At 48.1% G+C, this 25353-nt stretch overlaps 11 protein-coding genes across 11 annotated transcripts; 5 read left to right on the top strand and 6 right to left on the bottom strand.

The window, feature by feature from the left end:
• Positions 1-351: 351 nt before the first annotated feature.
• FOBCDRAFT_250882 (uncharacterized protein) lies at positions 352-1846 on the top strand (the record flags this gene model as incomplete). The annotated part of the gene is made up of 4 exons (XM_059610924.1): positions 352-595; positions 647-714; positions 762-1135; positions 1175-1846. The coding sequence occupies 4 exons, from the start codon at positions 352-354 to the stop codon at positions 1758-1760; spliced, it is 1272 nt and encodes a 423-aa protein (XP_059465018.1). The 3' UTR covers positions 1761-1846.
• Positions 1847-2132: 286 nt separating this feature from the next.
• On the top strand, positions 2133-3044 carry FOBCDRAFT_224730 (uncharacterized protein). The gene is made up of 4 exons (XM_031185329.3): positions 2133-2478; positions 2541-2625; positions 2681-2693; positions 2744-3044. The coding sequence occupies exons 1-4, from the start codon at positions 2284-2286 to the stop codon at positions 2913-2915; spliced, it is 465 nt and encodes a 154-aa protein (XP_031040971.1). The 5' UTR covers positions 2133-2283; the 3' UTR covers positions 2916-3044.
• A 906-nt stretch (positions 3045-3950) lies between these two features.
• On the top strand, positions 3951-5941 carry FOBCDRAFT_320085 (uncharacterized protein; the record flags this gene model as incomplete). Its single annotated transcript, XM_059612037.1, has 11 exons — positions 3951-3992; positions 4052-4125; positions 4175-4283; positions 4344-4457; positions 4506-4600; positions 4652-4935; positions 4996-5042; positions 5102-5473; positions 5527-5666; positions 5721-5789; positions 5847-5941. The coding sequence occupies 10 exons, from the start codon at positions 3951-3953 to the stop codon at positions 5767-5769; spliced, it is 1326 nt and encodes a 441-aa protein (XP_059465017.1). The 3' UTR covers positions 5770-5789; positions 5847-5941.
• Positions 5942-6361: 420 nt separating this feature from the next.
• FOBCDRAFT_293973 (glycoside hydrolase superfamily) lies at positions 6362-7808 on the bottom strand (the record flags this gene model as incomplete). Its single annotated transcript, XM_031185325.2, has 4 exons — positions 6362-6680; positions 6728-7107; positions 7157-7380; positions 7433-7808. The coding sequence occupies 4 exons, from the start codon at positions 7806-7808 to the stop codon at positions 6362-6364; spliced, it is 1299 nt and encodes a 432-aa protein (XP_031040967.2).
• A 1046-nt stretch (positions 7809-8854) lies between these two features.
• On the bottom strand, positions 8855-10217 carry FOBCDRAFT_183979 (uncharacterized protein; the record flags this gene model as incomplete). The annotated part of the gene is made up of 4 exons (XM_031185324.3): positions 9955-10217; positions 9764-9903; positions 9524-9714; positions 8855-9471 (listed from the first exon to the last, which is right to left on the bottom strand). The coding sequence occupies exons 1-4, from the start codon at positions 9973-9975 to the stop codon at positions 8855-8857; spliced, it is 969 nt and encodes a 322-aa protein (XP_031040966.2). The 5' UTR covers positions 9976-10217.
• Positions 10218-10584: 367 nt separating this feature from the next.
• FOBCDRAFT_183978 (Metallo-dependent phosphatase-like protein) lies at positions 10585-12820 on the bottom strand. The gene is made up of 3 exons (XM_031185322.3): positions 12426-12820; positions 11211-12347; positions 10585-11155 (listed from the first exon to the last, which is right to left on the bottom strand). Exons 1-3 carry the CDS (start codon positions 12779-12781, stop codon positions 10687-10689), a joined length of 1962 nt encoding a protein of 653 aa, XP_031040964.2. The 5' UTR covers positions 12782-12820; the 3' UTR covers positions 10585-10686.
• A 1622-nt stretch (positions 12821-14442) lies between these two features.
• FOBCDRAFT_250876 (Aldehyde/histidinol dehydrogenase) lies at positions 14443-17883 on the top strand (the record flags this gene model as incomplete). The annotated part of the gene is made up of 9 exons (XM_059610923.1): positions 14443-14537; positions 14587-15053; positions 15108-15346; positions 15396-15487; positions 16278-16308; positions 16361-16729; positions 16785-17051; positions 17088-17195; positions 17251-17883. 9 exons carry the CDS (start codon positions 14443-14445, stop codon positions 17881-17883), a joined length of 2301 nt encoding a protein of 766 aa, XP_059467263.1.
• Positions 17884-19159, bottom strand: FOBCDRAFT_224723 (uncharacterized protein). The gene has a single exon (XM_031185319.3). It carries the CDS (start codon positions 18998-19000, stop codon positions 17972-17974), a length of 1029 nt encoding a protein of 342 aa, XP_031040961.2. The 5' UTR covers positions 19001-19159; the 3' UTR covers positions 17884-17971.
• A 429-nt stretch (positions 19160-19588) lies between these two features.
• On the bottom strand, positions 19589-20327 carry FOBCDRAFT_202335 (uncharacterized protein; the record flags this gene model as incomplete). The annotated part of the gene is made up of 2 exons (XM_059609031.1): positions 19589-20249; positions 20314-20327. The coding sequence occupies 2 exons, from the start codon at positions 20325-20327 to the stop codon at positions 19589-19591; spliced, it is 675 nt and encodes a 224-aa protein (XP_059465016.1).
• Positions 20328-22211: 1884 nt separating this feature from the next.
• FOBCDRAFT_135331 (uncharacterized protein) lies at positions 22212-23225 on the bottom strand (the record flags this gene model as incomplete). The annotated part of the gene is made up of 1 exon (XM_054704790.1): positions 22212-23225. One exon carries the CDS (start codon positions 23223-23225, stop codon positions 22212-22214), a length of 1014 nt encoding a protein of 337 aa, XP_054560765.1.
• A 778-nt stretch (positions 23226-24003) lies between these two features.
• On the top strand, positions 24004-25191 carry FOBCDRAFT_240472 (uncharacterized protein; the record flags this gene model as incomplete). Its single annotated transcript, XM_059610297.1, has 4 exons — positions 24004-24077; positions 24136-24802; positions 24875-25070; positions 25127-25191. 4 exons carry the CDS (start codon positions 24004-24006, stop codon positions 25189-25191), a joined length of 1002 nt encoding a protein of 333 aa, XP_059465015.1.
• Positions 25192-25353: the final 162 nt, after the last annotated feature.

The following is a 25353-nucleotide window of genomic DNA, read 5'->3' as shown; positions in this document are numbered from 1 at the left end:
CGCGCAGTAAAACAACGATCAGCGGTAATCTTCAGGTCCAGGGTATCATTGCTCCGTAGATCAGGTCGGAGAAATTACAGCTTTGGGAATCAGATGCACGATTAGATCATCGTTCTGCAGGGGACAGGTAAGACAAGTTCCGCTGAGACATATTGATGATTGGACATGCAATATAAGCTCAAGCTCGTCGATCTCTTACAGTAGTGAGACGGAATCTGTGAGAGCTGAACTATGAGCCCCTCTCTCTGATTAATATACATAACTAGACCTTGGGGTCCCCCCGCGCGGAAAAAAATGTGTTTCTGATGACTCCAAACATATGCTGAAATTTGTTTTCGTCGTGAGTGCACAATGTACCTCCGTTGGGCTGACGAGAGTCATCTAGCAATGGATACTCGCTCGATGCCGGCGGATAGTTCATCCCGCTCGGTCGAGATTCGTGCCATTCTCATTACCTTCTCCATTCTTTCTACCATCACCGTCGCATTGCGACTCTATGTGCGATATAAGGTTCTTCATTCTCTCGGCTGGGATGATAGAGTTATGGCTGCTGCCCAGGTCCTTACGATTGGAGCTGCGGTGGCCATTGGTCTAGGTAAGCTTCAATTAACGTTGTTGTGAAGGTTGAGTGCTGACGTGCATGTAGAGAATAATTATGGGCTTGGACATCATACTTGGGAGCAGTCGAAAGAGAACTACGTTGCCTACATGAAGGTCAGCTTTACTCTTGCATGCCCTGAACTGATGCTAATATTTACTAGGCATTCTATGCTTCTGTCATTGTGTATAATGTCGCAATGTGTCTTGTCAAAATCGGAATCCTTCTTCAATACCGACGAGTCTTTGCTATACCGACCCTACAGGCACTGACGTTCTACGGACTTGTCATCATGGTCGCCTGGACTATTACAATCGCTTTCCTTAATACTCTCATTTGTGTACCGGTCGCAAAGTTCTGGAACTCGACTTTAGATGGACATTGCACTGACCCTTTGACGGTCTGGTACGTCATGGCTGGATTCAACCTCGTCACGGATATTACTGTCTTCTGTATGCCGTTGCCCGTCATTGGAAGCCTGAACCTTCCGAGGAAACAGAAGATTATGCTGTTGGCCATCTTCAGCATCGGGTTCTTGTAAGTCTGCAGTTTCTCTCGGTGGGAAATAGCTAACAGATCCAGGACATGCGCCATCTCGATCTATCGTATCCGAACACTAAAAACTGCCGCTTCAACAAAAGATCCCAATTGGGACAATGTCGACGCCGCGATATGGTCATTCCTCGAAGTCACCCTCGCCATCATCTCATCATGCCTACCAACCCTCCGACCACTATTCTCCAAGCTCATGCCCAAGCTCTTTGCGTCCTCATTCGGCCGAAGCAACCGCGCATCCCACTACGGCTACTCTCGAACACGCAGCAGTCAAAATCTGCGTAGTATGTCTCGAAGGCGAACTCAAGACATCACCCATGACTCAATGGATGACACAAGCACCTTGAGAAAAGATGAAGTACCTCTTCCATCAATTACTCAGAAACACTACCGAACATACCCCGGTGTCAGTGTTAGCATCAAAGCCGAACAGGGACAGAATCATAGCGATGAAGCAGCGTCGCAGAGTCCTATGGAGCCAAGCTCGCCGAGTCGAGGCATCAAAGCCACGACTGTTGTTACGCAGGAGATCGTGGTAGAGAGACGTGCAGATGATGAATGGAGCCACGGCAGACCAAGTGACAGCGATGCAACTCTGAGAGAATGAGACCTGTATATTATCCGCAACACAGAAATGCCATTCTGCCGCTTCTTTATGAGACATGCATATTATTACCTAGCCCTTTAATGTAATCTTAATACACTTCTATTTATTTTTAGCCATTGTCACCTTTCCTTTTTCTCACCGTATGTTCTAGACCAGCACAAGCTTTCAGCTGTAACTCTCCGGCCGGATTGGGAAGTTACCTTGATAGTGCTAGTGCGGAAGCCTCGGCATGTTAGCCCAGGTCGACGCTTTCGGGATAGCTACGCGATCTAGTTCTGGTCTATTCTCGTCACAAGATGATTCGATACGAACGGATAATCACCCGTATAGCCATTAGTAGAACGCCACAAGTCTATGCCGGCTCGTATTCAACTTAAATCGCTTTTCACCGCAAAGTCCAACGTTTGCCATTTTGTATAAATAGTGGCTGTTATTCAGCATATTTTCTGGCATCATTCTACATCACTTTCTCTCTCATCTACAAGACTCTCGCATCTCAAAAGACATCTTCTCGCTCATCAAAATGAAGTTCAGCATCCTCACTGCCCTTACCGCCATTGTCGGCAGCGCTGCCGCCGCTAACCAGGCTGTTGTCACCAACGACTGTTCTGGTACTATCTATGTTCAGTCTTGGCCTTATAATGGCGGTGCTCCTGGACCTCTGGTGACCCTCAAGCCCGGACAGAAGTTCTCTGAGAACCTTCGCTCCACTGGATCGGTTCGTTGAATCTATGTCTACTTTCATCAGGACTGAACTTGCTGTACTAACAATTGTCGTAGACCGTCAAGATTGCTACTACCAAGACTCTTACCAACCCTCTCTTCTTCGGTTACTCCTCTACCTCCAAGCCCAACTACGTTTACTGTAAGTCAACCCCCCATAAGCTTCAGCATCTACGTTATCTAACAAAATTCTACAGACGAGTTCAGCACGTAAGTTTAAGTACCTGCTCGCTGTCCTAATGTTATACTGACATATTTAGTCAATGGGGTAACCCCTTCGCTAACAAGCACAACATCCTCACCACTGGTAAGGGATGCAAGCAGTTTGACTGCAAGGCCGGTGATGCTTCTTGCTACAGCACTCCCAGCATGAAGAAGGTCTATGGTTGCCCTAGCCCAGCCACTATCTCTGCCACCATCTGCGCCAAATAGAGGAGACGTCCAGTGTATGACTAGTGGACCCTTTGAACGAAGGAATGAAGCATTTGAGAGAAGGAGAATAGAGAGAGAAATGTATAGATCGTATCTGTCGAGATAGTAATATATATTCAATAATGTAAACGTTTAGCCTAAAGTGAAGGTCTTTATTACTGTAACCTGGAACGATGGTATGATTAACCTTATGTAGTAAGTCTTTAATAACTTTATATTTTCTGCCCTATGCTCCTGTGAAAATGACTGCCTGATATCAAAATTGTTAACTGACTAATTAATGTTATCTCGGAATATACTATATAGGCCCTTACTATGATGCCGATGCGGAGAAGCTGGGGCACTTTCACTATTCGGTATTTGTCAAACAAAGACTACTAACCATAATCCAAAAGTCCGTATCGGCAGTCTAGTATATATAGGAAATCACTAAAGGAATATGCGTCAGTTTTTGCGAGTCTATGATGTGATTGTTGCATTTGCTTGCCGATTAGAGTAAAAAGTGTTGGCGTAGTCTTAAGATAAGCAATTAATGTTAGATATATCCTTGATATATAACTGAACTCGCTCCAACTCAGACGAGGGTTTGCAAACCTTCTGATGACCCTATAAATCAATCCATTCCGTGTGAGGGGCCCCATGGGGTAGAGCGCACTATCGCGATCATTTACGACATCTAAGGTTTCTCTACATCGGACGACAAAACGCCGACAATCAATCAACTACGGAGTAAACAAGGTTTTGTTTGATTAGTGGTTTTGTATTTCTGCTTATACAACAGGTTTTGTCCCCACTCGATTTTATCATGGTAAGCTGTGATTCGCAGGACAAAAGGGTCGGAGAACACACGTCCGGTATGGCAAGCTTTCGGATGACCGTCGGCCGAAGATAGATCCTACCATTGCGAACTCACTTAGGAGGCAAAGTATTTGAAGATTTAAGTAGGCTCCTGTACCTTGACCATGTATTAGGTCCCGTCATCAAAGATAATACCAGCCTGCACCTTTTCCCAATTGATCTTTACCTGATATCAAAATGAACCATTCCAAGCCACGCGCCGAGAAGGCAGAGGGAAATGTAAGATTAGAGCCACACGGAAATGTTATCTACTAGAGTAGTACTGATGTGCCACGTAGATCGGTAATTCGTTTGCTTCTCTCGCAGGGGAGAAAGAGACCCTCCTGCCTGAGAGATGCCTGGATCTTAAGCGGTAAGTTAAGCCACGCCCAAGACCAAGTTTACTGACCCAAATACGTTAGTGAAATCATCGGCGACAAGTCCAATCAAGACGCTCTCACCGCAGCTTGGGCACGATTGACTGCTCGTCTTGCCGAGCTGTCTGATGAAATTGAGGAGAAGCAGCAACGCGTACGCTTGGTCTTGAGCTAGCCCGTGGTATCATAACTACTTGCTGATTGTCACGTCTAGACCATCCCGGAGGCAACCTACCACGAGCTCGTCGAGAATCCCTCATTTGAGCTTGTCCAACGAATCAGGCAGTGCGGATCTGTAGTAATTCGCAAGACTGTTTCCGAAGAACAGGTCAGCAACCAGGGCTTCCATCCTAACACTACTCGCTGACCCTCGCAGGCATTGAAATGGCTTGACGATGTGCGAGAGTATATCAAATTAAATCCCCAAGTAAAAGGCTTCCCGGAGGATGATAAGCAGGTTTACGAGATCTAGTAAGTACATTCCGCCTTTTGCCCTAGAAAGTGTCGTTGACAAAAGAACAGCTGGTCCAAAGCTCAACAGCAGGCGCGTTCGCACTCACAAATGTTGAAAACCCAAGCAGCGCTCTTATCCATCTTTACCGCTGCGCCAGACTGCAAAGTCTCACTTACAAGCCCGCTTGTCTACTCGGATCGTCTTCGGATTAGGAACCCAGGCGACGCCAAATTCGCTCTGGGTCCTCATATGGATGGAAGTAGTATTGAAAGATGGGAAGATCCTACTTATCGACAAGTCTATGAGAAAATCCTCACCGGTAACTGGGAGGAGTTCGATGCCTGGGAGATGGGTGAGTGATGACAAAAACCTGTGATGGTACCAAGAAATAAACCGCAACCAACTGTGACAGATAAGCGTGCCGATGCAGTCCATGACTTATACCCCGGCCCCGGAAGTGTAAGTTCATGAATGTATATCTTGACCTGCTTGCCCATTGTTGCTAACTCCAGATACAGACGGGTTTGTTCCGTTCATGGCAGGGTTGGACGTCTCTCTCTGAGACAGGTCCCACAGATGGAACTCTACTTGTATACCCTTTTATCCGTGAACACACCTCATATCTGCTCATGCGCCCTTTGTTCAGGCCCAAGAAGCCTAAGTCAGAATTCCAAGATCGAAAGGCCTACCTGTCACCCGACAATTGGGAGCTTGACTTCGACACCACCAACTTCCCTGGTCCTTCTCACCATCGCAACCAAGAACTAAACGACGAAACTCATCCTCATCTTGAGCTACCGCGAACCATGGTGTGCATGCCCAAAGTATATCCCGGAGATTCAGTATGGTGGCACAGCGATGTAATCCACGCAGTGAATCTCGGCACAATGGTAAGAATGCGGCGCAAGTATTCTACATACCAGCCGTAGCTCTTACTCCTAAGAACATGGAATACATCCGGGACCAGAAGGCGACGCTCCTCTCGGGACGGCCACCTCCAGACTTTCCCGGTGGGACTGGCGAGAGCGAGTTCAAGAGCCGAGGTACAGGGGATGACCTTTTGACTGTGGAAGGAAAGGAAGGGTAAGTTCTCGTTGCAGCGGCTTCTAGCTTGAAAAAGAGTGCTGACAGCGGGAGAATTGGCCTTGTTCCTTTCAAACTCACGGATACAATGTCAGAGACCTAAAGATTGACCAGACAGGCAGCGTGAGTACTCTTTTTCTTTTTGTGAGTGGAAATAATACCTATCTAACAATCTCGTAGCAATGCTATACTTGGCTTCTAGGTTATCGATCAGGCAGTAATGGCTTCGCTAGGAGAATAACCAAAAGCTGAATATTGGAGAAAACAGCTGCCAGGCATATAAGTTATCAATTAATTTGAATTCAAGATTAAAATCACTAAATTGAGCCTTAGATTCGGGATTAATTATCAGGTTCATCGACATAAAGTGACTAATTTACCAGGACGCAGACAGTAAGGCGCGCGATGTAAGCATCAGCTATCAGGTCTATCAGCTTGAAATAACCCTCTTAAAAATACACTGCAAGAAGCCCAAAACTGCTTCCTTATTAGTTCACGTCACCTCGCTGCCCAGTTCGCTATCCACAATGATCACATGACAAGTATAATTTTGCGTAGCGAAAGTCTTAAATGCACCAGGGAAGACTTATTTATTGTAGTACTAAACAAATCTGTTGACCTCACACCCCAGCTATTATTCTATAAGTCTATAGTCTGGACCCCGAAGGAGCCCCGCTGAACGAGCTGCCAGGCATCTAAGCGTTAACACGGTCGAAGCCCTGCTGCATAGCCTTGAGGTGGCTCCAGTCATGGCTGTCAAGAGCAAGAGCCCAGGCCATGACACTCTTGACACCGCGGGTCTTGGCAAGAAGGTTGATCTTCTCAGCGATGAGCTCGGGAGTGTCCCAGGACCAGAAGATGCGGTTGGGGGCATCCCAGTACCACTGTCCTCCGTTGACCTTGTCAGTCTTGCCCTTGTCGAGAGCCTCGTGGAATGAGGCGGACAGATCAATGCCGTCACAGTGGCCGTAGGCGGACTGGCAGCCAGTACCGCAGTGAGCAGCGGTATCACCACTGTTACATGTTAGCTAATATCTTGTAACGATTCAGAAGACACTTACCACCAGCCAGAAGCGGCACAGCAACCTCCAGTAGCGCACTTGAAGAAAGTACCAGCACCGCAGGTAGCATCGGGAGTAGTAGTCAAGTTGGTAGGGGCAGAAACAAAGTTGGCAGCCTCAAAGGTCATGGAGCCAGACTTGCCAGTGTCGCTACCATCCTTGGGGTTCTCGAGGAGCTCAGTAGGGCAGCCGATGGGGTTGGTGCACTTGTAGCCCTGCTTGGTGGTGAACCACTTGGCGTAGAAGGGAATGCCGAGGACAAGCTTGTGAGCGGGGAAGCCGAGGGAGAGATACTTGTCGATGGCACGGGCAGCACCCTTGACGGAGACGTGGTGGGTGGTGTAGGAATCACGGCGGTTCATGAGATCGTAGGTCATGACCTGAAGAAGTTAGTGGGGTGATTTCGTAAGGCTGAGGAGGGGTGTTTACGTTGACAAAGTCGACGGACTTCTCGATGAGAGGGGTCTCGCTGGGGATGTAGGCGATCATGTCACGCTCAAGACCAGGGACAGCGATGGAGAGCTCCTTTGAGCCGATGAACTTCTTGATCTCCTTGAGGAGCTTGGGGAAGGCCTGGATCTCGTAGGTCTTCTTGGAGTTGACGACCTGCTTGTAGTCGGCGCCGTTACCACCGGGATACTCCATGTCGATGTCTACATCCGTTAGCCAATCCGCCTGACAAGCTATCATATACAGTGCACATACCAACACAGTCGTAACCGAGTCTATCAAGAGTAGAGGCAACGTTGCGAGCGAACCTCTCCCGGCTGCGATCGGTCTTGAGACCCGCGTCGAAACCAGCATTGTCGCCCCAACCACCAATAGCAAGACAGACCTTGATGTCATGGTCGAAAAGAGCGCGAACCTGCTTGAGAGGCTGGAAAGGCTCGTACTTGCCAGAAGGCTCAGTAGTGAAGAGCGAAGAATTGGCAAAGGACATCATGACGTGGGTGACGCTGTGCGTGACGTCCTTGGGGGGGAGATCGTTGGTGTGCCACTGGTCATAGTAAATGATGTTGCGCGAACAGCTCGCCTCGGCGACGGCGTAGGCGCTCAGGCCCAAGAGGGTGGAAACACGCATGATTAGAGAAGTAGAAATGAGTGACTTTGTTTAAATGAGTGTAGTTAAGCAAAAAAAGAATGAATGAAGACCGTTGGAGGTTGAGCTAACTACAAAAAATAGTGCGGTGATTCAGCGCTTTAAATGCGCCCGACCCGAGAGACTTAGCCATTGACGCAGTGCCGCTGTCCCTTTTTTGCCAATTAAGTTTAATTGGAAGCTAAACGTACATTATTCTAGAAAAAGGGAGCGCGTCAGCGTTTCACCGCGTATTATAGAGTTTAATTACCCTTTGACACCCCCAGGTTTCAAATTTCCACCACTGAGAGTGCATGAGTCCGGGTTACATAGCCTTAAAGTTAAAAACGCACAGATCACGGCAATTCTGTAGCGTTGTTTTTGTTGTGGTGTGATGATGTTCGGCATTTGTTCAGTGGCTGGCGCTGACTCGGCGAGCATCCGATCGTTCCGGTGTTTCGGGTCTCGGCGGGATGGGATATTGGGCTGGGGAATAAGCCTTATGGCTGTGCACTAAATGATGCTCTCTGCTGACACTACTTGTCTCAACTCATAGTAGTTTATTTTAATAGATGAGCATTACGGATAAAAAGGCCACTCTTGTTGCTCTATCTCTTGTTTATGCGAATGACGAGCCTTTGAGAGCCTTTGCTATTTTAAGCACCTGTTACTATTTGTCTAAAGCTGAATCAAATTGGTTCAAGGCCTGACAATCTAGGGTAGTAGTGGAAGACCCGATCCGACGTTCCGATTGAAACCCCTTCCAAGAAGAATGTCATGCCATGTCACATCTGGCACATTGAACTGTAGGGTACGGAGTACAGAATTAAGTTAGGGTTGAATACGAGTTCAAGATGAGATGCTACTCTGTCAAACTTTTGAATGTTTAATTGGTGGTCATACGACGTCGAGATATCCGACGGAGTAAAGTGCATTGGCCGCTCATTACAGTGGTATATGCTTCTAGCTGCCAATATATTATTAGGCTATATGAATCAGCTACATACGTATATCTTTCATTAATCATGAATGCAAAATCTCAGATGGCTCTAGAGCCTGCTCGAAATGCCATTCTCCCTCTGAATAAACCAGTCAACCGTCGAAGCTACTCCCTCTTCCAACGACACCTTAGGCTTCCAACCCAAAACCTTCTCAGCAAGACTCGTATCCGGCTTCCGCCTAACAGGATCATCTTCCCTCTTGGGCAACAAATGAACAGCAACGGGGTCCTCATATCCTGTTTTCTCAGCCACGACTCGAGATATTATATCTGCAATCTCACTAATCTCCATCTCTAGATCACTGCCGATATTGACTGGTCCATGATAATCGCTGTTCATCAAGGCTTCTAAACCACGAACACAGTCATTGGCGTGTTGGAAGCATCGTGTTGCGTGTCCATCGCCGAATATCGTGATTGGTTCTCTCTTCAGAGCTGCCATGATAAAGTTGGGGATAGCTCGACCGTCTTCTGGCTCCATGAATGGGCCGTAGGCGTTGAAGATTCGTGCGATGCGGACTTCGAGACCGTGTTCGGCTTGATAAGCATATCCGAGCGCCTCCATGACTCTCTTGCCTTCGTCATAACAAGCGCGCGGGCCGAAGCAGTTGACATTGCCTCGATAATCTTCGCGTTGACAGGCAATTTGGGAGTCGCCATAAACCTCTGCAATGGGACTGTTAGTACAGGGCCAGTGAGTAAGATATATAGTTTGTACCTGAAGTGCTAGCAAGCAGCACTCGAGCGTTGTGTTTCAATGCATAGTCCAGAATATTCGATGCACCATTAAAGCAAGTTTGCAAGATATCAATCGGCTGAGTCTCGAAATGCACGGGACTTGCAGGGCACGCGAGATGGTAGATTTGCTCGACGTTGTCTATCCACGGCAACGGATCTCGAACATCAGCTCTATAGAATGTCAGCACTGAAACGGGTTGTCGGGATCAATTAAGCGCACTGAATATATCGCACTCGCTTGTCCGATCGAAAATTATCAAGGGTGTTTTGAGATCCAGTCCATAGTGAATCAATCACGACGACTTGGTGGTTCTTCTCGAGAAGAAGCTGGATTAAATTGCAGCCGAGGAACCCGGCGCCCTGTCGATAAGATTAGCTTCATTTCTGCGTCGCTGTCATAGCCTCGCTTACACCGGTGACGATGATAACCATATTGCAGTATTTACGATATGAAGAATCAGATAATTGCGCAGGTAGTTTCTGTTAAGAGTGAGCGCAAAAGGACCCGAGTTTGAGATTGGAGAATTAATTCGTAAGGCAGTCGCTTGTGGTAAAATATTATCTGTTTTCAAGTCAGACGGGCATCATCGATCTGCCAAAGGTGAGACATCAGCTTTCAGCTAGCAAGGCGTAAGCGAAAATCTTGCCCTTGTAAGTCGCCAAGATCATTTTAGCTCGGTATCTGCCGAGCTGATCCGGCACTATCTACGTCATGTCTACCTTTTTGTGTTCTTCATTGGGGAATATCTTGTCGCATCCCGTGTTGCACAGAGGATCTGACGTATGCGGCGTTGTTCTTCGGGCCAAAAGCAGTCGGGTTGTGACGAAAGAGATCATGACAGCTGGCGAGGTCTGGTGGGTATATAAAAGAAAGCATAGGCTAACATGTCAATGAAACGGATGCCTGGGTTCGTATGAATGCTGCAATGCATGCGCGAGGACCAAAGTGGTACTACTTCTTGTCATTCGTTCTCTTCTTATCAATCCGGGACTCGGACAAGATATTACTTCACGTAGCACAAAGTCCGAGGCCATATGACTGACCCAATTGAGAGTAGAAATCGACTCAATTATCTGATTATGTATCACAAGTCCTCTCAGGGAAGAATGTCTAACAACAAAGGTAACATCTATATCTGTCCTCTACAAAGCCAGAGCGAGAACAAGGAGGCCAAGAACGTCAGAGACAAATGTCTTGGTACCAGCGCTGGTAGGAGTAGCAACCGGGGCCTTGGTACCGCTGGCGCCTCCAGACGAAGAAGAGTTTCCAGAGCCAGAAGCAGTGCACTTCGAAGCACTCTCCTTCAAGACAGTAAGCTCATCGCCAATAACACCACCATCACCGTGGACAAAGTTCCAAGAAAGAGCAGTTTCGTTATGAACAGTCAACTTGGCGAAACCAAAGTGTGTCTGGTCAAGGAACATGGTCATGTTGAGACGAGGCTCGCCATCGAGAACGCTGTGGCTCTCAAGGTTACCCGCAGCTCCGTTGACGAGATGAACCATTGACTTTCCAGGGTTGGTCTTGTAGGTGTTGTTGTTGATGATGGAGCCAGAGTCGATGGTGCCGTTGTGGCCCATGGGCTGAAGACGCTCATACCAGTGGATGTGACTGTCGAGCGTTAGTACATAGGTTTTGATATATGTCGGCTAAGATAACGACTCACCCGGCAATGTAGACATCGACGTTGTTCTTCAACATCAGATCCTCAAAAGCAGCACGGATGTTAACCTGGTACTTAGCCACCTCGGAGCTGTACATAGGACGATGACCCATGACGATTACCCAAGGGGTCTTGCATCGATCAACGCTCTCAAGATCCTTAGCCAACCATTGATACTGCTCATAGTTCTTGGTATCATTATAAGAACCATGCACAGCGCCAAAGGGACCAGAATCAGTGACATAAGTCTCATTCGCCTTGGGATGCGTCTCATCACCCTTGAGATCCGCAGCAAACGGCTTCTCGGGACTGTTGGCGTAATCGGTCTCTGTGTTGATGGACACAAAGTGAGCTAGACCGTAGTCGAACGAGTACCAGAAGTTGCCAACACCGCCGGACTTGTCGCCAGCCATGTGGAAGCGGTTCTGGAAAGCGGTGAAGTTGCGCTGCGAGGGAGGGCAGGAGTAGTAGTTGAGCGTGGTGTTGGGCTGTGTTCCGTTGCTCTTGTCGTTGTCGAGATAGGCAGATAGAGTGTTGTTGCCGCCGTCGAACTCGGCGCAGGTGGCTTCGTGGTTACCGGGGACAACCATGTAGGGAATTTTAAGGGTGATGCTGTTGAGCCACTGCTGCCAGAGATCCCAGTTTGACTCGTACAGAACGCTCATGTCACCACCACGGGGACTGCCCTGGTTAGCGACCTCGCCCTTGGGAAGAGGAGTCTTGTAGTCATCAGGAATAGGGCCACCGCCGGGAAGACTGGTTGAAGTTCCGTTGTAACAAACAGGCCAGTCATCCTCGCAAGGCAGAATGCCCGAGAACCAATCATCAGCATAGCTCAGATCACCACCGTGCCAGGCAAAAGCAGCGCCATCAGAAACAGCCTTGTTGAGATACTTGTAAGTACCAGCTGCGTTAGTGTATCCCATATCGTTGAGAACAGCGATGGTGAACTCTGACTTGTCACCTGCTTCACGAGCAGTGGTGAAGCTGAGGACATCAGACTTGGTAGTTCCGTTAGCAGCAGGAATCTGGTAATAGTAAGTCTTGCCAGGCTTGAGGTCGCTGATCTGAACATCGTGGAAGAACTGATTGCACTGCGTAACAGCCTTGACGGCTGAACAAGGAGGAGTGCGGTCGTAGCTAGATACATGGTCAGCCAATGACGATTCAACGCGCAGACAAATCGGGTAATCCCATGCGCCAAGCCCGGGAACTTACGTGGTAGTCGAACCAGTAGCCTTATTCTTCAACTCAGACGCACTCGTTCCCCAATGAACCGCAGGCGCAGCACCAAGCCCGAAGGGAGTCTGGTAGTGAAGGTTGATACCGCCAGGAGTATACGACAGCGAAATAACGTTGACGTTGTTGCTGGGGTTTGAAGAACCAGGCTTCACGGCCGGAGGTTCAACGAGACGAGGGAATCCTTTTCCATTGCCGTTGACGGTGGGATCGACCCAATCGCCGACAGGAACTGCAGGGCCCTTGTAGGGATACTTCTCATCGACGACTGGCTTTGAGAGAGCGGGTGTAGTGAGAAGAGCAGCCAGGAGGCTGGGGGCAGCGATTGACTTCATGATGAACCAAGGTTACCTAGCGAGTCGGCAATGAGAGACTTGGACGGCAAAGAATCTACACCTGCCATATCGTCTTGATACAAATGCAACCTTAGTATATATAATTCCTTCATTATCATCGCCGAACTCCCCATCTGATCGGAACTCAGCTGCCGGATCGTCATCCCAAGTCCAACATCACCCCCAAACCGTTAACAACAACGGATCTGACGGCTCTCGCCGGTGGCAGTAACAAGTTTAGCTTCGCCATTACCCCTGTAAATCTGCGCCTTGATCCAATCAAGGTTGATTACGATGAAACGTGATAAGCAGACTAAGATAAGCTTCTAGCAAAAAGACTCGGCCGAAGATAACGGATTCAGCTTAAGGCCTTGATTGAAGATGCGTTGATGCGATAAAGCCAATGTGTTGGAGGGTCGCTTCCACGTGGTAAGGAGCATTGTTGAGCTTTTTATTTGTTGATGGGATGGACTCCATAAATCACGGCTTTTCGGCAGCTGCGAGATGAAGCGATGTTGGTAATTTCTGGGTGGCTATTGGTTGGTGGTAGAAATGCCCCCCCGCAATTTTGTTTAGATCCCTGCTTGGTATGTTCAAAAGTGCCAACCAGGTTCATTGTTGGACAAAAGAAAACACTAACTCACTTGTGCCAAGATTCCCGCGGCTCAGGTTTAGCTTTTTCTGTCACCTCCTGTATGGCCCGTTGCATGTTCTTCACGACCTGCCAGATGGGTGTTAACAGAGAAGCTCAAATATATACCATATCAGTTTCATGGGAACAAGGAGGATTACTAAGTATCCAACCATCGAACCAAACGTCCTCTATAAAATTGCAGATAGTCACCCGGCACATATGTAAAGGGACGGTTTCGCAACAGCTTGCGAGACAGCCAGCTACCCTGCACCAAGCAACTTTGATGGCGTTGGCTAACATACCGATTTAATGTGCCACCATATCTCAGTATCCAATTCACAATTTTACAATGATATTTAACTCTACTACCAGAAAGAATATCTGCTTTCCAAATGTTGCACGCCGTTGTCAGCTGAAACGACTGATTTAGATTTGTTCAATCAGAGTAACAGCCCTGTAGATTCTCAGATTTAACAGATTTATATCAAACGACTAGACTCAAAGACAAAGCAGCATCGAAGCTGCAAAACTTCTGGCAGATATTATAACCGTTCTTCCTTCTACGGGACTCTAACCTATGTCATGGAGACTGATGAGCTAAGCGATATCAAGACCGGAACGACGGGAACGCACAGATCTGTCCACGGAAAATATTATTCCGTGCCAATAACAGCCACGGGCTGGAAGCTTTCATGCACAATGTAATTAACAGGTTATGATCTGCATGCCGCAATCATGACATTTCCTGCGATTGCGCAGTCCAAATATGTTATACCCCGCCTCGGAACAGCTCCGTCTATCCCTTTCCAGACATTATGCTTAAACAAGATCTTCCGTTGACATTGCTTGGTCATAAGATCGGCTCATGATTTGTGGGATGAGGAAACAAGGTTGGGTCTAGGGTTTGAAACGCAGGACCTGTGTAGATATAAGTAGTCCATTAGTCGCTATGTGAAACTTGCAAGCTTGAATAAATTGTCTTGGCAGACGATTCAAACTATAGTGCTTTCCCGTCGAGCCTTCTATCATGCTGTCCAAACTTCTTCTTGCTGCCATGGGTAGCATCTTGGCTCAGAGCGCTGCAGTCCACGCAGCGGGAAGCATCGGCTATCTCTTCACTTTGTGAGTCAGTAAACACTACATCTGTGAAATGAAAATTGACGTCTTTTAGTGGCGACTCATACTCCCAGACAGGCTTCGACCCCAACGGTGCAAAGCCCTCCGCTGCAAACCCACTCGGCAACCCGCCCTTCCCCGGATGGACAGCAGCTGGTGGTGCGAATTGGGTTGGAGACATTGTCAAAGAGCAAAACAACTCTCTCGTGCTGTCGTATAACTTTGCGTATGGAGGTGCTACTGTCGATGCCAACATCGTCAAGCCCTATGCAAGCACTGTCTTGAGCTTCGTAGACCAGGTCAACCAGTTCTCTAACTCTGTTGGCAAGCATCCAGCTGGTACCTCTTGGACAGCGCAGAATACCATTGCAGGAGTGTGGATCGGCGTTAATGACGTCGGAAACTCTTTCTATTTGCAGGATGCTGACGCAGTGGTTGAGAAGGCGACTACGAGATACTTTGAGTTACTACAGGTTCTGTACAAGGCTGGCTTGCGCAAGTTTGTCTTGCTCAGCGTCCCACGTGAGTCCTTAAAACCCCATTGAGTCTCGAGGTGTTCATGCTAACAGCATCTAGCAACCGAGTTGACACCATTGATGATCCAACAAGGCGCTGACTCAAACGCTCTTCTCGTCAAGGCCATCAAGCTCTACAACAGCAAGTTGGCCTCAAAGCTCAGCGCTTTCAAGAAAGCTAACTCTGGTGTCAAAACTCTTCTTGTCGACACGTCTGTTTCTTTCAAGAAAGCTATCAACAACCCCAAAGCCTATGGTGCTCCTGACGCAACTTGCTACAACAGCGATGGGAAGTCATGCGTAAGTAAATTCGCTTGAGTGAAGACTCTGTATGCTGACGTGGAGATAGCTGTGGTTCAATGACTATCACCCTGGAATTGCTATTAACCAGCTTGTGGCTGAACAGGTGGCGAATGAACTTGAGGCCAATGGCTTTGGATGGTAAAGTCATTAACGCTTAGACCGCTTCCTGTGAAGCGCACGCCACTGCCAGGCTTGTCGAAGAAAGAAACTTTTTTCGTTCAAGCGGACCTTGGCCTAGTTGGCTTAGTGTATTTTAACCAAAGACATAAAATAAATATTACTTGCTTGAGCTTCAGCCTTCAACCTCCACGTAGATCAACCCCCGTTTTGTTTAGATGAGGTCTGACCACCGTCGCAGTTGTATGACTGTTAATGCTGCGCTCGAGTCTACCAATTATATGCGAGTGATTTGCCGTCATGGGATTGCCCTTCAGTTATCCAGCAAATAGGTTTTATCTTAGAGTTGACTCTCAGAGTCCACATCACATCATTTCACCCCACCAAAAGCGACAAGACTGTATGATCCTGAGGCATTGTGGGATCGGGACCCATTACCAAATCAGTCGCTGAGCCAACTAGGTACTTTGGTCGAATAGCATCCATTGGCGAACCGTCTGTATCTTGTGGAGCTGCACCTGTCATATCGTCAGCCCTAATCCACATTGGCATTGAAGATGCAACACATCTGACATGATGCTTATTCCAACAACATGGGTACGGGCTCGCGAGAAGCAGTGATTGGCTAAGACTACAACATCCGATCCGTGCCGGAGTCAAGTATACCCTTCCATTGCAATGAATGCCCAGAAGGAAGATGATTGTCTGACTGGGAGTTTGTGCGATAAATACCCAGCATGGTCGCTCGCTTAGTATCGCACCGCTTCTCCTCATCACTTACCTCGCATTGATCTCAACTTGTGACCATGAGTTTCCCCATTGAGCAGAAAGTTGACTTCCAAGTACGTATAGATCCCTCTCAGTAAAGCTATAACTATCTTACTCTAAAGACAGACTTTCTGGAACGTCATCAACAACGAGTTGAGCTCTACTTCGGAAACCCGACGTGGTATCTGCCCTAGTACTGAGGAGCCTCTCTGGGAGTCACCCGTATCGACCCAACAAGATGTCGATCAAGCTGTAAGCGCTGCGAAAGCGGCATACCCTGCGTGGCGAAAGCTATCATGGGATGAGCGTGCCAACTACCTCGTCAAATTCGCAGATGCTATCGAGGCACATAAGCAAGAGTTTATTGAACTTCTGGGCCGTGAAGCTGGCAAACCGCCCCAGGCCGGTGGTTTTGAGTTGATGCTTGTCATGGAGCATATTCGAGAGACTCCAAAGCTGACGATCAAGGAGGACAAGCCCGATGAGAATGAAGATGTACGTGCCGCGTCGGTTATTGCTGTGACAAGAAAGGGTCTAATAGTATGCAAAGAGAACAGCCGTTGTGCGCTACGTTCCCCTCGGCGTCGGCGTCGGCATCGTTCCATGGAACTTCCCCATGTTGCTGGGTATTGGAAAAGCGTACCCTGCCATGCTGGCTGGTAACACGTTCATATGGAAGCCCTCACCATATTCTCCGTACTCTGCCCTTAAGCTTGCAGAGATTGGAGCCAAAGTCCTTCCTCCTGGCGTGTTCCAAGCTTTGAGCGGTGGTGATGACCTTGGACCTATGCTGACTGCTCATCCTGGTGTAGCTAAGGTGAGTTTCACTGGCTCCACTGAGACGGGTAAGAAGATCATGGAGGCTTGTGCAGCTACGTTGAAGCGTGTCACTCTTGAATTGGGCGGTAACGATGCTGCGATTGTCTGTGAAGATGTCGACATTCCTGCAGTGGCTGGAAAGGTAAGTTTCTCTATACTTTATCTGATGAAGGGAAGGTTCAATGACGAGCCGATAGGTCGCGTTTCTCGCCTATGTTCACGGCGGACAAATCTGCATGAACATCAAGCGCATCTATGTCCATGAGAGCATCTACGACAAGTTCGTGTCTGAAGTGGTGAAGTTCTTGGAAGTTCTTAAGACCGGCAACTTCTCTGACCCTGAAGCCTTCTTTGGACCTATCCAGAATAAGATGCAGTATGACAAACTCCAGCGCCTCTATGAAGAGATCGACAAGCAAGGATGGCAACGCGCATTCGGCAGCGCATCAGCTGCGAAATGGGATAAAGGCTACTTCATCCCACCAGTTCTCATCGACAACCCGCCCGAGGACTCAGAAATCGTGCAAACTGAACCCTTTGGTCCAATCGTTCCTGTCATGAAGTGGCAGTCCGAAGACGATGTTATATCCAGGGTCAATGCATCAGACTATGGTCTTGGAGCGTCTGTCTGGAGTAAAGATGTTGCTCGTGCTCGAAGAATGGCTGAACAATTGGAAGCGGGAAGTGTTTGGGTCAACACGCATTTCGAGGTTGCGCCGAATGTCCCGTTTGGGGGACATAAGCACAGCGGTATTGGTATGGATTGGGGGGAGGTCGGTCTAAAGGGCTGGTGTAATCCTCAGGCTTACTGGGAAAAGCATTCTGGGTGATGGAAATAGATATTATGAGATGAGATCTATAGCTAAGTAAACGATTAAATACGATACAGATGCCTGAAACGAATATTTGAACCTTCCACTACTCGTCCTTCATCACCATCACGACGACCTTTCCCTTAGTTCGACCCGACTCAACCTTCTCCCAAGCCTCCTCAAAGTCATCCAGATCAACCACGCTATCAATGTGCGGCTTAATATCACCAGCCTCCAGAAGCTTTGTAATGTGATCCAGATCCTTGCCGACCGGGTCAATGACGAAGAAGACAGTGTTGGCCTCCTTCTTGACATCCTCCGGACGATTCTGCTCGGGCACGGCGCATACACTGACAAGTGTTCCTCCTTCCCGGACTGCATACCACGTCTGAGCCAGAGAAGGCATGCCGATACAGTCAAAAACAAGGTCAAACTGTCGAGATGCGGGATCTTGGGCAACCCACTCCCCGATGCTTTGCTTCTTGTAATCAATGGATTCAGTCGCACCAAGCTGTCGAACGAAATCGATATTCTGTGTTCCAACCACCGCCGTGATAGTCTTCACTCCAGCGATGCGAGCAAGTTGTACAGCCCAGCTTCCCACTCCTCCAGCAGCACCATTGATCAAAACCCGGATCTTGCCGTTCTTCTCCTGCGCAGCTTCATCACCCCTCAAAGCCTCTGGATTCAAACCCCCTCTCGTGAATAATCCCTGGTATGCAGTAAGTGCACTAATAGGACTCGCCGCAGTTTCAGCCCAAGTCAAGTTCTTAGGTTTAATAGCAAGCTCAGAGACCCGCGCGAGAACATATTCTGCACCTGCACCAGGACGGTTTGCTTCAATACGGGCGTAGACTTCATCGCCGGGTTTGAAGCCACTGTTCTCTGGGGCTGAGACGACGGTTCCTGCGAGGTCTTGGCCTGGAATGGGGACCTTGTCGCCGATGAACTCGGGTGCCCAGAGGGCCCAGTCGAGTTCGCCCTTGCAGGGACAGGTAGCGTGGACTTTGACGAGGACGTCTTGAGGATGGGTTGGGGTAGGGACGGGTTGTTGAGATGAGAGGATGAGCTTATGAGAATGCTTGTCTGGCTGGAGGATAGCCTTCATTGTCGCTGGGAGCTTAGATGAAGCCATTTTATAATAGTAGTAGGGTGTTCGTAAGATATATTGCAATGTTATCGAATACTGGAGATGATGCCTGATGAGATGTTTGAGAATAGCGACAGCGTCGCAGCAACATATAAATACTGTAGTGGCTTACAAGAATTAATACTCAACATTACATTATCTCCGTCTGATTCCGGAAACTGTATCTCTACAACTGTCATACCCGAAGTCAGTCAGCGAATAACGCCACTAAACGGTTTCCCGTGTATCGATTACCCGGATACCCGATGTCAGCCTGCATGACGAGCAACAGCAAAAACCTGGTCATAGCGGCATCTGCGGCACCCTGGCCAATTACATGTCTTGAAATTCCCCTCGGAGAAGCACCATCGCGTGTTGGTCAGCTCGCGCTCGGCTTGGTAATAACTTAAAACGCGAGGTTAATAACCGAATCTCTAATGCTATACAGGATTGACTTGCCAGTAGTGTAAAGAAGCTTGCAACTGGGCTCAATGCTTCAACTATTCATGGCATCACCTTCGAGAATTCCTCAAGTTAATACTGCGATAAATGAAGAATCGGTGATTGGGATGAAATTATGTAGACGACCAGATATTACCAGAATGTAATGAACTTGGTCTCAATGCTCTCCCTCGCTTCTTCATCCTCAGTGCCCGGCAGATGAAACGAACAATGGTGAACCCCTCCCGCGACATCACTCCCGTTCTTCTCACTCTCGGTATCCGTGATCTTCATAAGAAGAACCTCATCTGGAGTCTGGTCACTAATCCAGTACCACTTGTGCTTGGGATTAGCCTTGGTCAGCAGTACATCCAACTCAAATGTCCCATGCACCCCGGGCGAGTTACGCCAGAAGCTTACGCCGTCTTGCTCATCAGCTGTCCAGTAGTCGACATAGGCCATTGGATCCCGCTTGACAGGTTTCAATGGACGCCATGTAGTGTACAGGGCCCATCGTCTGCCTTGGCAGTTCTTTGCTCTACCTCCTGGCAGCTCAGCAGCCACGTCGCCTGCCTTGATGATATCACCAGCCTCGTCAATGAGCTCTAGGCTCCAGTTTCGTATAGTGTTCCATGCGCCAGATGGACACCGCTTATGTCGCAGGCCGGCTTGATTGTATAAAATCTCGCTGCCGGAATAACAGTGAATCAGATTGCCCGGTTCGCAGATTAACCTAGTATCGACCTCTCGCTGCCTATGCCGCCCTTCGTGGCACACAATCAATGGGTCGGCGAAGGTGATGGTAGTGAAGGAGCTAAGATGGATTCTTGGGGAGCGACCTGCAACAACTTTTGGCCTTGGGTTCGACTTTCTCAAACCAGCGAGGCGTCATATTGACTATGAAGGGGACACTTTGGCCTTATTGTATGAAATGGCGGTATCAGCAAGGTGGCTCCTCCTACGATCCATAACGTCCATCTCTATTATGAAAGCCTTCCGGTACTATTAAAATGGAGCATAGCGTCGTTGCAGGTGCGCTGGGTAGTTCGCTAATCACACCAGGCGTGACAATCGCCCGGGCCCAGCCCCAGATTTGAGGGCAAGGAACGGGCTGCTTGGTCGGGGACTAATCTGCCGGCTATTAAGACCGAAAGTATTCGGCAATATAAGTGCAGAAGAGTTCTTATATAGACTATCCAGAGGTGGAATCTATGCTTGTTTTATTAGTTAACAGCTAGTTAAAATAAGCTATTTAATAATTATATACTATGCTATAGGAAATAACCTTAAGGTATAATTACTTACTAAGTTTATAAAATAAGTTATTTAATTTTACTAGCAGAATTAGTAACCTTTATAATTATCCAATTTTTAGTAATATTATATATCTAGTAGTTTAGTAAGTTTTATAGTCTTAATAGGAAGAGATATTACATACTGCTGTGTTCTAAGGGAACCCTAGGTGCATAGAGTATATGTAGACCTGTGAAGCACTATAACAATCCTTATAGGCTATAAGAAGGTAGTTTAGATAGGCTATTTCCGCTTCTAGTTAAGATCGCTTAGCATTTAGTGCCCAGTTCTTAGAATATTGCTCTCTATAAGAATCTAATCCTACTAGCCAGCTAATATCGCACTCCTCGCTGGCTATTATAAATGCTTGCTCACTTATTATAAGCCTATCTTTATTAATAAAATATAGCTTTCTCTTCGAGCCTATATATAAATAAGTTTAGGTCGATTTTTCTGGTAGCCAACCTCTTAGTATCGCCTCGTAGTCAAAGGGGGAGATAGTGTAGATTGCATAATCGAAAGGCTTAGGCATATAAAATAATATAAAAAATCTTTCCTATAACTACTAATGATTTAGAATGGGAAATAGGATTAGGATTCAGAAATAAAGCTGCTACAAAAAGAGGGGCGTTAGGATAACCAAAGCTTTAGTTCATAAGGCTATCACATATAATATAGGTTCAAAAGATGGGCTCCATTGGCCCAATCTTAGCTTTCAGTATGGGGAGGGGAAGAAAGAAAGAGAGAATATAGTTAGTTCTTTGACATTGAAAATTTGTCACGTCCTTATCATAGTGACTAGGTAAGGTGTTTTCATTACATCAACTTGATGTCAATATTGATAGGGTCCCAGTACACCTGAAGCGCCGGGTAAGCATCTTGTCTGGCTCGTCAAATCACGATAATCGCTCGTCTGGGCCTGCAAGGGGCGGTATTTATCTGATCATAAGAGCATAGTGGGTAATTTACACGTTGGATTTACTGCTACTGCCATCAGCCCAGTGAGGTCTATTTCTTGGAAAGATAATGTGATTAAATGTCGTTTAAACGAAGAAAAAGAATATAAGAAGCTGTACTGCAGCTAAAAGAATAGATCGAGGATTTCTAGTATGATGACGAAGAGCTAGGTTCTGTGTGGTGATATAGCTTTTAGCCACGGGCCTTGACTGCAAATAACACATCTGGCTCACAACTGTGACGAAGAGCATGGGCGGAGTCGCATTACATAGGCGAAATACAAGGAAAATATTACAGGCCTTGCACAGGAACGTAGTAAACAGTTTCTATTAATCAGGCTATATTTCGTCTTTATCGACACCACTGGCTATGGATTAAAAAATTAGGCACCCTCATCGGGCACATCACTATGGAGCGAGTAAGGCGCGCGATGCAAGCATCAGGTATCAGGTCTATCAACTCAAAATAATTCTCTTATAAACACACTTCGACCAGCATACCAACTACCCATACAATAGCCCAATCACTATGGAGCACTTGAACTGATCTTGACGATTACTGCACCAACCCCGGATCCACTGTGCCACTGACGGTGAGCTTCTTGGATATCATTCAAGTCCCAAACCTTCCTGATGGGAACACGAATTTTGCTCTTGCCAAGCAGATCAAGAAGAGCATTCATGTTAGGCTTGTACTCCGGCTGATTGCGATCAATGAGGTAAAAGTGCGTTCGCTTGCTACGCCATGGGAATTTTCCCTTGAGCAGAAACTTGACCGTGGGCCAGATAGCTGAGACGGGAGCTTCGCCGGTAAGAGACTGCTGATTGGCAGCGAAGCCAACGACGATGCCGTGGTCGTTGAGGATGTCATAGGACTCCTCAAAGCTGTCGAAGCCGATTGAGTCAAAAGCGACGTCAACCCCACCGCCCTCTTTGATCGCCTTGATCCAATTCTTATCCGTATAAACGAATGGGATTCCACCCTGCTCTCGGACAGCAGCGTGGTTTCGTTCCGATGCCGTGCCGTACACCTTGGCCTCCTGCAGCTGTGCTAGTTTCATGGTGGCATAGCCCACAGATCCACTGATGCCGTGGACGAAGACTTTCTGTCCACTCTTCACCTTGGCGACTTGGTGAACCATAGCGTACGCCGTAGACCAGTCGAGAACAAGCGCGGTCACCTGCTGCAGGTCCAGGCCTGCGGGTACAGGAATAAGGTGTTTCTCTGGCAGATTGACTAGCTCAGCCTGCGCATCATACTTGGTCAAGCATGCTACAACGTCGCCAGGTTTGAAGATGTTGCTGTTGGCGCCATTGGCTTTGACAGTGCCAACAAGACAGTAGCCTGGGGTTAAGGGAGGCTTCTGCTGCGAGGGGTAGACACCACGCCTCATGTTGATGTCGGCACCGGAGAAACCAGCGTAAATTGGGGCGACTTGGACATGCCTACTAGCTGGGGCTGCTAATGTGTCTTCAACGATCTCGAGCACCAAGGCATCGCCGTATCTGGGTATGACCACTTTGCGGTAACGGTTCGACATTGTGTAGGATGGTAAATCAGGGGGGGAAATGATAGGAGCGGACACAGTCTTTCTGGTAGCGATGCCACACTTAAGTATGGCAGACTGAACGGAAAGTTGAAGGGGAGAGTGACGAAGCTAGCAATAGCGGCAGGGCAGTTCACTTAGTTTGGGTGCTTAGCTGAGAAGTGAGAGAAGTGAGTTCGCACCTCTTGGAATGGTACAGCCTCACCTCTGCCTCGAGCGCCATTGTAATGACTAGTTGTATGTTTTTGGTAATGCAAGGCTTCAATTTCTCCCCGTCGGCTTTCGCTTCCATCCGAGACCGTCTTCAATAGAACAACATGGGGGGTGGTGGAAACCGTTCCTTTTTGTGTCTATTATTCAGCAGTCCCGACTTAAGATTGCGAGATTTCTGCGAGGCTGGCCTTAATCGTTTACTCATCATGAATCACGGCCGTCGGGCTGACCTTTATGCCGAGAATCGGAGCACGCTCCGAAAACAGCGTACCAGTTCAGCTCCACTACCACGCCTGATTCACGTGTTAGGGTAAGTAGACCATGGGCCTGTTGACTTCGACGCTCAATTTTGGAGTGAGTTCGTTCGCATTCGGTATACTTATCGCGTGTCCAAGCAGTGAACTATAGCGTGGTCGTCACTCACAAACTTACACTTCATCATCATGACATTCCCTATTTACAACGCTATACAAAGCGGGTTTCGTCGTGGTGACAGTCGTGCAATGTCATTGACGCGCCAGTGCAGCCAGTTGAGAACTCTTGATGGATCGCACAAAACATGGATAAGACGTCCCACTGCCCCTACTCTACGTCGAGACACTCTTCGGCCCCGGTTTCAAAGCAAAAGCACGAGTACAGCTTCAGTTGTCCACCACTATCGAACGTTTGCTTCAGCCAACTCAGTGTTCAGCAAAGATGCAAAGAGCCCGTCAAGGAGCAAGGCCTCTGTTGGCCTAGTCGGTGCTCGAGGCCACATTGGTCGGGCACTGTGCACCCTCCTCGACTCCCATCCCAATATCGAACTCACACACATTTCGTCGCGCGAGCTTGCCGGGTCGACAGTGGCTGATTATACCAAGTCTACCATTATGTACGAAAACCTATCGCCTGAAGATGTACGGAACCTGGAAGCTAGCGGTGCTGTAGATTGCTGGGTGCTGGCACTACCGAACGGCCTGAGCGATCCTTACGTAGCTGCTACCGACGCGGCCTCGTCTGGAACCAATGCGAAAACGGTCATCGTGGACCTGTCAGCAGACCACCGGTTCGACAACTCCTGGACATACGGGCTCCCCGAGTTGACCAGACGCACCGATATCGCGCGCGCTACACGAATATCCAACCCTGGGTGCTTCGCGACAGCTGCCCAACTTGCTCTGGCCCCCATTCTCAAGTTTTCAAGCGATAGTCCCACCGTTTTTGGCGTGTCGGGTTACTCGGGCGCCGGCACCAAACCTTCGCCAAAGAACGATCTCGATCTGCTCAGGGATAATATCTTACCATACGGCGTCGTGGATCACGTCCACGAGCAGGAGATCAGCACGAAACTTGGCCGGCACGTAAGCCTCATTCCACACGTCAGCTCATGATTTCAAGGTATTCTTCTATCTATCAGTGTCTCGCTCAATACGCCTATGACCACAGCACAGGTCGGTCAGGTCTATCGGGAATATTACCCTGACGAGAAGCTCATTTCTATTATCGATGACACGCCCCTGGTCAGACAAATATCGGGGACCCATGGGGTTGAGATTGGCGGATTTACTGTCGATTATAGCGGCAAGAGGTTGGTTCTTTTTGCTACTATTGATAACCTCAACAAAGGAGGTGCCACACAATGCCTCCGTGAGTCATCCGCCAACGACTTTCCTAGTTTTTCAGAAAGCTAGTATCTTTGGAAGAGAATATGAATCTGGCCCTTGGCTTTCCCGAGTTTGAAGGTGTTCCGATCCCCCCTCCTTCATGAGGCTACGCCGAGCCTACATGCCGGACGGCACGTAGACAGAACGTACGTCATTCGTCGATGTACCCGACAAAGACTATGAATTAGTATAATTCTTGAGAAGATTTCAGATGGTGTAAGCAAATGTTGTATGGTGATAGACTTGTTCAGCTGGCTGGGAGTCAG

The sequence above is a fragment of the Fusarium oxysporum genome, chromosome V, assembly GCF_013085055.1.
Source record: "Fusarium oxysporum Fo47 chromosome V, complete sequence".
NCBI classification, from domain to species: Eukaryota; Fungi; Ascomycota; class Sordariomycetes; order Hypocreales; family Nectriaceae; genus Fusarium; species Fusarium oxysporum.
Note: the sequence above shows the minus strand (reverse complement) of the source record. Positions and strands in the feature narration are given on the sequence as shown.

Coding starts and splice junctions, on each gene's coding strand:
- FOBCDRAFT_224730 (XM_031185329.3), top strand. CDS start 2,284: ATGAAGTTCAGCATCCTCACTGCCCTTACCGCCATTGTCGGCAGCGCT. Junction 2,479..2,540: donor ACCTTCGCTCCACTGGATCG/GTTCGTTGAATC, acceptor CAATTGTCGTAG/ACCGTCAAGATTGCTACTAC.
- FOBCDRAFT_183978 (XM_031185322.3), bottom strand. CDS start 12,781: ATGAAGTCAATCGCTGCCCCCAGCCTCCTGGCTGCTCTTCTCACTACA. Junction 12,348..12,425: donor GCTACTGGTTCGACTACCAC/GTAAGTTCCCGG, acceptor CCATGTATCTAG/CTACGACCGCACTCCTCCTT. Junction 11,156..11,210: donor GTCGATGTCTACATTGCCGG/GTGAGTCGTTAT, acceptor AACGCTCGACAG/TCACATCCACTGGTATGAGC.
- FOBCDRAFT_224723 (XM_031185319.3), bottom strand. CDS start 19,000: ATGGCTTCATCTAAGCTCCCAGCGACAATGAAGGCTATCCTCCAGCCA.